Source organism: Calliopsis andreniformis, chromosome 1, assembly GCF_051401765.1.
Source record: "Calliopsis andreniformis isolate RMS-2024a chromosome 1, iyCalAndr_principal, whole genome shotgun sequence".
NCBI classification, from domain to species: domain Eukaryota; kingdom Metazoa; phylum Arthropoda; class Insecta; order Hymenoptera; family Andrenidae; genus Calliopsis; species Calliopsis andreniformis.
The window spans coordinates 7,720,140-7,729,723 of record NC_135062.1 but is presented as its reverse complement, the minus strand read 5'-3'; the positions used below and the strand labels follow the sequence as shown (position 1 = coordinate 7,729,723).

Sequence of the window (9,584 nt, the reverse complement as noted above, 5' to 3'; positions counted from 1 at the left end):
AGCACCCTGTATAGTATTTGAGACCCATTACAGAGTTAGATACTCAATATTTTTCAATCTCGAGATTAACAAATTTTTGACTAATTGTGCTCATTTCTAAAGTTAAAAAGCAGGAACTAAAAGTTTCAAATTTTAATAATCTCCTAAAACTTTTAAATAAAATATCAAGAGTACTATAAGGTTATTAAACTAATTATAAGTAAAAGAAACAATTCAGACAAAATTGCTAAAATTATCTATATTTATCTTGTATAAAAATTATAATAATACAAATTCTATCGATTTATTCGAACTCCTACATCAGACAATACAATAATCTATATAATTTTCTACACGTACAAATATATTTTATAAAACTATCAATTTTTTACGATGTTTATAAAAATTCCAGTTGGGAAAATTACCTAGTAGTTTATTTGACGACTTGAAACCTAAGATTAGACATTCGATTGCACGTCTGCCACGTCGATTTGTCACCGATCCACAATTGGAAATAGAGCAGCAAGTAGAGCAACCAAGAATACTCGAAAGCCAACAATTTCCATAAATGAACCCTGTATTCCGTTTTACCACAGCCAGAAATATACAATAAAATTCGCTACATCATAGTACATACTACCACTTTCAAAATAGGACACATTTGCTGGCCTATTCTTCAAATACACTAAACTGGGAAAACCGGATACTTTTATCCGTACCTTTATTCCAAGAAGTAGTCTACTAATTCGCATTAAAGGAAAAGAAACACAGGATCCATTGTTAGGAAACTCAAGCATTCTCGTCACGCTTGCCACATCTCCATGAAATTCTAACCTCATCGAACTCCTTCGAGCCATTTGCCCTTTTCTCCACGAAATACTTTACAAGGCTCCCTTATTCATAAATTAAAACAGGTCACCTTATTTGTCGGTGTCTAAACGTACAAATTTAAATTTCAACATGCCCTGACACCGCTCACGGGATATTTCCTCTATCGAGACGATTCGAGTCCAATAATTCATCGGTGCGCGTTCTACACGCGATACAACCATAAACGCTACCCTATATATGTTGCATGGCCGCGGGCACGCTTATTTGTCGCGAGCAGTAACCACCGCTTGGACGAAACTCTGAAAAATACGATCCCCGACCCAGGAGAAGTAACGATGACCCAGAAAATCGCCGAGCCATAATTTCCATTCGCATTTGAGTGTGTCCAATCGTCGAACGGCACCTATCAACGCTGTCAGCTCAACATCCGCTCGATTTGTCGCTGGAGTTGCTGGGTATCACCGTGTGGCAGTTGCGTCTATGTCGCAGATGCTTGGGTGACAGTTGGTCCGAGTCTTCGAGGTCGTTCACGACAGCCACCGTGTGCAACGACTTCACCGACACTTTCCTTTGTGGCTCTTTGTACCCGGAGAAACTCGGCTTCGGGGTCCAATTCGTGCCATAGGAGATTGGGAGCACCTCCCTTCGTGCTGGGTTGTGCATCTCACTGGAGATCTCCGAGCGACAGTCGTCGCACATTGAGCTCGCCTCACTTTCGTCCACTGGCACGACCGCCTTCGCCTTCGGTGACTCCTCTAGAGGCCATTGTTGTTGTGAAGGGGACGTTAATAGTCTGGTTTGGGAAGCAGAGATTGAAGTGTTGTTAATTAGTGATGGGGAGTTTTGATGGCGGATGATTGGAAAATTTATGGATTTGGAGTGTTTATGGGGTGTTTGAGGAGAGTTCCTGGAATGGAGCGTTTATTTTTTAATGAGTCTTTGTTGGCTTGTAGAACGTGTCAATAGTGGCAATAGTTTCCAAGATGTTAGTAATTAAAGTTATTCTGTGTATTTCATTATTCGAAAATGTAACAATGCTGTGTATTTGAAACTATTAAAGATTTTCAATTCGATTATTTAAGAACATGAAGATTTGAATATTTGAGAATTTCAAGATTTGAAAAGGTGAAAATTTGAATATTTAAACGTTTGAGGATTCAAATATACAAAAATTTGAGCGCGGGAATGTTTGAAAATTCAAGACTTTGCATATGTATACACTTGAAAGTTTGAAAATATGAAAATGTGATCATATGAATATTTAAAATTTTTAAAGTATAAAAATTTAAATATTAAAAAATGTAATATATGAATAACTAAATATGGAATTTTAAATATTTGAGAAACAAAATATTAAAAAATTTTTAAATAAAAAAATAGTGTATTATTTTCGTAATCATTTCTAATAACCTCTTCAAATACGAGTTTGCATAACATTTCACTATTACAGAGGTATTCCTCAGTCCACCTAAAGAGTCCACGATACGAGTCCATACTCGATTAGTGGAAAGTGCGCAACTTAGAGTAATTCCTGCGAGTGACATAGAGATGATCCAACTGATAAAACTGGCTGACATCAATGGCGGTTGCAACGGCGGAGGATAATAGGAGGACCATACTCGTTGCCACCATTGGTAGGAGATGTATCGTTGTTCGGATTCCTATATGAAATGAGCTTTTCTTAACGTTTTAAAAACGATTATAAGAATATTCTTAAAAACTTCAGAAATTCAAGATGAAAGAATTAAAAAATATATTCCATAAACGAAGGTCGAAAAGTTTACTTAGGAATAGAAAATCCTAACAATACAAAAATTTTTAGTTAAAAAATAATTCCAATTTTCATACACTTTCTTCAAGAATAAAACAAATCAAGTTTCCTAAAATTTTCTATATTTACCATTTTTAACTTCCCTCTCAGAATACAACATATTATCATATAACATCTGACATAATCTTAAAACTATACTAATTATTTATTAAATTACACGTCAGACACAAGCCAAAGACGAAAATCTGCTCGAAAATTTCCCTTAAAAAACCTTGGACGCCTTATATAACCTACTTCACGGAACTTCCGGAACCTCTGACGTCTTATCTCATTACGTATGTAGCATTCAAAGCGAGATAACCCCGCTGTAGGCGCGTCTCCGCGGTTCTAGCATTTTCCAATCACGTAATGCCGCTTCGAAATCGTGTGAAATGATACGTACAGGTTACGATACACTCTGAAGTTCTACTCACGTAACTCCAGTACATCCAGACACAGCAGTAAAGCAGCCTCTGAAGGATCAGCCAGAACCACAGGACCGTGATCGCGACCACCCAGCTGACCGTGACCTTCGAACGCAAGCATGCCAGAATGGTTGTTTTGATAGTCTTTCCAAGGACTTTCGATCTGGATACCTGCAGAGCCTTATAAAGTGTCGTCGACGATAACACGTGGGCCAGGGTGTCCAGAGACGGTGGATTCCTCCAGAGGACTATCACCATCGCTGTCAGGATCAAGAAAGACGGCAGGGTGTGTATGAAGTCTGGCCCGACAGCAATTTTCGCATACTCTCGGAAAACTCTGTGCTGGAGTAGGATGATTTCATGGGGGACGGAGAGCAGGGTGACTACTTGCGAGTAGAGGGCGGACAGGCAGGACATCACTGTGACGGCTGGACAACCAGCCTGATCCTTGGCTATTTATTCACGCCAGCATCGAATTTGCCGCGATGTGATGGTTATAATTGGCAGCGGTCTAGAGCGTGACGTTGCAGCTGAAATGAACCGCGGCTGCGACGTTGCTTTGTTTGTTTTTGAGAAGCAATTTCAAGACAGACTTTTTGGAAATTTGAAACCATAATTGAATATTCATGTAGACTAAGTTTTTTCTATTATCAACTGATGGAGTCAATTCTATTGTAAATACTACTGCAACTTAAAATGAATGGTAGCATGTAGAAGTTACTTGAATTGACCACGCGTTAGATACTGTACATCGTTATGTACATGAGTGCGTGGGAGGCAAATTACGATTACAAAGGCTAAAATATGTGCATAGAACATAGACATGTTCTAGGACATTAAATATCGACCCATGCACCTGTTTGCATGGATAATCAACATTCTATTTTTTTCTTAAATACTATTACATTATCCCATAAGCTGAATGTTCAAATCACGAAAAAGACATGGGATAGCCTAATATACTATACATACACATGATATTTAACAAATAATCTGAGGTTTTAGAGTTTTATAGTATTCATTGACAAGAATAAGAAGTATCTAATTGGTCCTCATACAAATGAATAACGAACAACAAATGCGTATGAAAATAATTGTTTATTATTAAGAATAAAATACAATACCAGACTAAAATTTGTACACTTATTCTTCTGTTCAAAAACTAATCGGAACGAAGGAATGCTCTGATGAAAGTGAAACGAAGAAACTTTGTCAAATATGCACCGAAAAGATATGCCAAGCAAATAATTTGCAAAAAAACAAAGTATCAAAATGAAATTGAAGCTTTGCCAATGCGTGTACACTATCAGTCTCTACGTACTTATTTACAACTATATACACGTGAATATGATGTATTAATTAGCAGTCTATATAAGAAAATATGCTGGGCCAACGAATGATCCACATTTGGGGAAATCCTCTGGAGCGGGTACTAAGTCATCGGCCTCTCCAACTTGTAGAATAACATCCAAACCGCGAGTCCAATCAGCAGCATGCTCGTCCCTCAGCATCCAATAACCTGCATAATCCAACGAAATGCTTGTTACGCGAACTTACAATTAGACTCGAGAAATAATGAGAAGTCGTATCGACTAGAAATTAAAGGTGCTGTTCTCATTAGAAAGCTTAAATAGTAAGATTTTTGAAATTGTCCATGTAGATTTATTCATATTTAAGTACGTATATTATAATTAAACGATTTTAAAAGCTAGACGATTTTTAATCACTTCTGATTTGATAAACTATAACCACATTTATCGAGAGCGGTAATTTTTCAGTTTTCCTATTTTTAAAGAAGAATCAATTATTGTATAATGTTAGGAATATAATCAATATTATTATAGAATATAATTTCAATGGGGATGGTTGTAAACTAACGCAACATAAATTAAATATTTTATGTTTCAAGATATTGTATTTTAGAATTGTTGGATCTTCAATTTTTTTATTATCAATTTTTGTATTATAATATTCATCTGTTAAAATAAAAAAGTATGTTTAATTAATTCTTCTTCTAAGCTAAAAATTCTGTTTTCTATGTAAATCTGAATTGGGGCATATATTTACATTTGAATCGTTAGAATCAAAGTAGTCGTTTTAGAATCGTTCCTAATATAAATATCGCCTTAATTCGAGGTTCCAGTTAACAGACTTCAAGAAGAAAATTTTTTCTCTCATTTAAGATGATCTTACCTGGGTTGTCAGCCTTGAACCTAATAGCCACAGCACCGTATTTAGGTACAACTACAGTGTCTTTGACTACCGTACAATCCAGATTTCTCGTGAACAGTTGTCCCTTCTCGTCTAGAGCTTTCAATTCCTGCAGAGAGACGCTACGTCCGAATTTTCGTGCGCCTACTACGTAGAAAGTGTACCCATGTAGATGATAGACCAAATCATCGAGACCACCTTAGGACAAGAAAACCCATTTTGATTATTTCTGAATTTGCTATTTTTAAAAGTAGCGATAGAATCTTTTGTTAGAAAATGTTTCGATTAAAGGGTATATGATATGGTATTTTCTCTAATTCTTACATATTTTGTATGTATATGTAATCATACATATCTACGTATAGTTTTTACATTGCCTTCTCTAATTTTCAAGGGCACTTTTTGTCTTGCCAAATTAGTTCTCCTTAAGCTCCAAAGAGAGAGTGAGGATTGTATGAAAATGGACTGCGTGGGAGGTTAAGGACACCTTCACAAGTTCAAAGAAAGCGAGACTTGTGTATGCTTCTTTTTTGCACCTTCCTTGTAGTTGGATTGTTGGATCCAAACAAATGACTCTAACCAACATTCCTCTTAATATATGAGGTTCCTAACAGTCACCTTCTAGGAACGTAGCACTATGTAATTTGGTATTCTTGTATTGATTCCCTGTCCTCTAAATAGCTCTTTAAAATGTGTTCTACGCTGAGTTATTATCAATAAGTACATATGCTTTTCGCTATGAAGAACAGTTTGTCTCACAAGTAGTGTAATTTGACACCATGTACACTATATGTGTCTTCATTGAAAAAATGGTGACGTGTTGGTCTTGTGTGTTCTATCCTAATTAAAACACAGACTTGTCTGTGTCTTGCTAGGGTATGTGTTAACAGTTAATCTTTTTTTTAAACAAATCTTTTTTGGTCTGTCCTCAAATATATATTTTTCTGCAAAAACGTAAAAGATTTGAAAACCCAATAAAATGAAGCTGGTAAATTCTTAGAAATGGTGTATCAGGAATTGGAAATCCATTTTGCACATAGCTTACATTCCATATTCACAGAGAAATAATTCTTAGAAATGCAATAAAGAGGCGATCAATATTTCCAGCCTCTGTAAGTAACAGAAATATAGATCAAGGTTCTTGACTCAAGGCTACTCTTCAATGAATATTTCCCCCCTGTTTCGTCAGGTTTTTCCAAGGCATTTTCCTGAGAGACCTTTGTTTTAGCTACAGCTTCCAAAACTGTCGGGAACATTTCTTAACGAACGTCTCGATAATAAGAGCCGAAATATATGTTGATTCGAGGGGAACAATGAGTCAGTCAAAGTCGATGAAGCCATCGATCACCATTTGTGAACGTTCCCTTTGATAACCACTGCCACTCCGAGAACGGTCGCTGTAAATTGCGCGAGCGTGTTTACTGCGATGGTAATTGGAAATCTAATTTTCCCATTTCGTTTCATCACGAACGAAGCCCTAGAATGTTACACATATGAGGTATCTGGAAGATGACGTGACGGGATGTCGATCTACCAACGCGATTCTGCAAGTCTAATTCTAACGCGGAGAAACGTAGTTTGCATTGCATTTCATTCAGCCAATTTCTGACTTAGTCGTTTTAAGCCTGCTTGCTTTTGGGGGTTCTCTTGAATCCGTTTTATTTTTACGGTTACTTCACCTTTAAACTCTGGATATGTTGACTACTGGATGCGTAAATATGGTATCGATGTGGTACCAGAAACTTTTACGTGCTTCTCTTTAGCAGATTAGAAAATTTTACTATTAAAAATGGTCAAACCAGTACAAACAACCTATAAGAATTCCTTAATAATTAAAACTTGCAAACTATGGCTATTAATATCCGTAATTTTCCATGAATACTAAATATCAGATTATTTCATTTAATTACCTCTCATTTTTCTACACGCTATAATAATTAAAACAAAAAAGTGTAGACTATTTATCTCAAATGCAAGAACTATGAAAGTAATGCGCTCATATGAAGTTTGATTTAAAGATCAAATTATCTTACATCGAGTGTTAGATGAAACATGCTAATGAGACTAATTAAAATGAATTACCTTGATCAAAAAGAATAATCTCCACAGTTGCTCCAAGCGGTACATGTCTTACATGAGTACACTCGCACGTGCTGGTCGCAGCGCCGTCGCCTCGGTGGCAGCGTCGCGAGGACGGCGACGCCGTTTCGTTCTCATTATGAGCATCATCGTCGTCAGATGAGAAAGAACACAGAGTTTCTTCAGGGATGTCAGCACCTTGAGTCAACAAGGGGGACGATGGGAACGTGAAGGTGGCATTGTTCACGTTCAACACTCTCGTTTCTAGCCCGCCGTTACCTGTAGTGGTAAATGAAAATATTTCGTTAGAACGACTTGGAACTACCAAACCAATTAGAAATGTTATTTACTATCAAAACCCAAAATTTGCAATGTAAAATAGGCAAAATACTTAAAGCAAACATACATATTATGCTATTCAAATATTCTATGTTAATAATAGAAATGTTTTGTTCCGAGGATTAATATTAACTTAAACTTCAACAATTATTGAAACAGATAATATAAGTTATTTAATAAAGGAAGGAGAAGTATTCTACACATCGTGAAAAGTTCTCAAGAAACAATCAATATTATATTAATCAAATGTTTTTAATTTATCTAAAGCAGGGGCTTTACTCTGGAAAACAGAATCAACTAAAATTTAAATATATGTAATTCCTTCGATATTGAAATACTCAAATAAAGCGAGATAATTTTATAGATACATGAGTAGATGTTCCAAAGTTCTCAGCCATATTAAAAAAACGCAATCACTTATTATACTTTCAAAACAAATTATAATCAGTCTTCAATTTTAATATATTTCTTAATAAGTTTTTATCATGAAAAAAATAATAATTCTGTATTTAAGAATATGGTTTTCTATATCTCTTAATCATAGCAAGTGTTTCAAGACAGGTAGTTAGATTACTTGCAAATTACAAGTTGGAAAGATTTCTTAGTCAACTTCCTGCAGCTCTGCTACATTTACTCTGTCAGTCATTCATCGTTCATAATTGTCCTATCAGCGATCTCATGAAAGCATACACGTTAAAGAAAGTAAACCTCAAGATCGGACGTTAAAATTACTCCTATTAAGTAGATGTAGACACGGGTAGACAGACTCAAAGCACAGAAATCTTGAAAATTAACTCCTTAGTTGGCGATTAAAGTAACTTCTGCTCTTTAATTTTTCAGAAAAGAACTTTTGCTTAATAGCTTCAAAAATATAAAAAAAGCAGAACTTTATATTTTGTATTTATAATAAAAAAAATAAATGCTTCATTAAAACATTGACTGTCATACCACATTTATCCAAATCTTGCATAATGATCTTAACGCAGAAGTATATTATTTTTAATAAATTATTTAATTTATTTTTAAGTTAGTTTTCTAATAATAAATACCTCTTGCTTAATGCATTTAAAGTTCGAAGCAAAAATCTATTGTTACTACTCTTTCTAATACTTGTTATTTTCACAATCGTCAATTAGAAATTCGTCACTCATCGAAATTCGTCACATTAGAAATTCGAAGCAAATAATTTTCACTTTACCACTTTGTCTCTCACATATCCGACAATCAAAGTAGTCTACTAACAGTTCTGCAGCAACATGGTCACCAGTGAGTTATGAGCCTGTACGAAAGGCTACACTTCCTGTATTGAAAGTTGACAAACGTTCGACCGAGCATTCACCTACCTACGAATTCGTTCAGCTGAAGCTTGTAATTAATAGGCAAGCGTATCGTGACGTCCATCCTCGGTTCAGCAAGGTAGCTCGGCATCCTCCGCAACGAATGCACTTCCGTCACGCACAGATTCTCGGGATTGCTGCATTTTTCTGCGGGATTGGTCGTCATAGCGAGACGATTCATCATCGTCTCCTCGCCTTCTGCTTGATCGATACCTTCCGGTACGAGCACAGGATCTTCCGTCGAACTTCCGTTGTATCTCAAGATTGCAGCGCCGTTTATGGAATTCGCGCCGCATTCCTTGGACGTGTGCACGTTCATCCAGTAGGAAGCAATGCGTTTGTTCGCCTTCAGAACGATATCTGCTCTCTCGCCTGTGACAAAGGATCGGAGCCTCACGTTATACAGAAATACCGTATCATATTCAACGATTAATAGATAGATCGTGAGAATATGTATGTCAGTAGGTAATCATGGAAGTGGTTTAACTCAAAAATCGAAACATGGAAAGAAAATGAATTTTTCGTTTACTTTATTTTGTTATATTTCTTTTTTAAATTCAATTCTTTTACTGT

General features: G+C 35.9%; 1 protein-coding gene across 3 annotated transcripts in view; it reads right to left on the bottom strand.

Moving 5' to 3' along the window:
* Positions 1-4,124: 4,124 nt before the first annotated feature.
* The window catches only part of LOC143177996 (uncharacterized), a 29,679-nt gene continuing 24,219 nt past the window's right edge, over positions 4,125-9,584 (bottom strand). For all 3 annotated transcript variants that reach the window (XM_076376387.1, XM_076376379.1, XM_076376394.1), the window contains exons 7-10: positions 9,018-9,383; positions 7,339-7,614; positions 5,239-5,454; positions 4,125-4,564 (exon numbers count right to left, since the gene is read on the bottom strand). In XM_076376387.1, the coding sequence (XP_076232502.1) occupies positions 4,413-4,564; positions 5,239-5,454; positions 7,339-7,614; positions 9,018-9,383 (1,010 nt within the window). In that variant the 3' untranslated portion in view covers positions 4,125-4,412. The remainder of the gene's footprint in view (positions 4,565-5,238; positions 5,455-7,338; positions 7,615-9,017; positions 9,384-9,584) is intronic.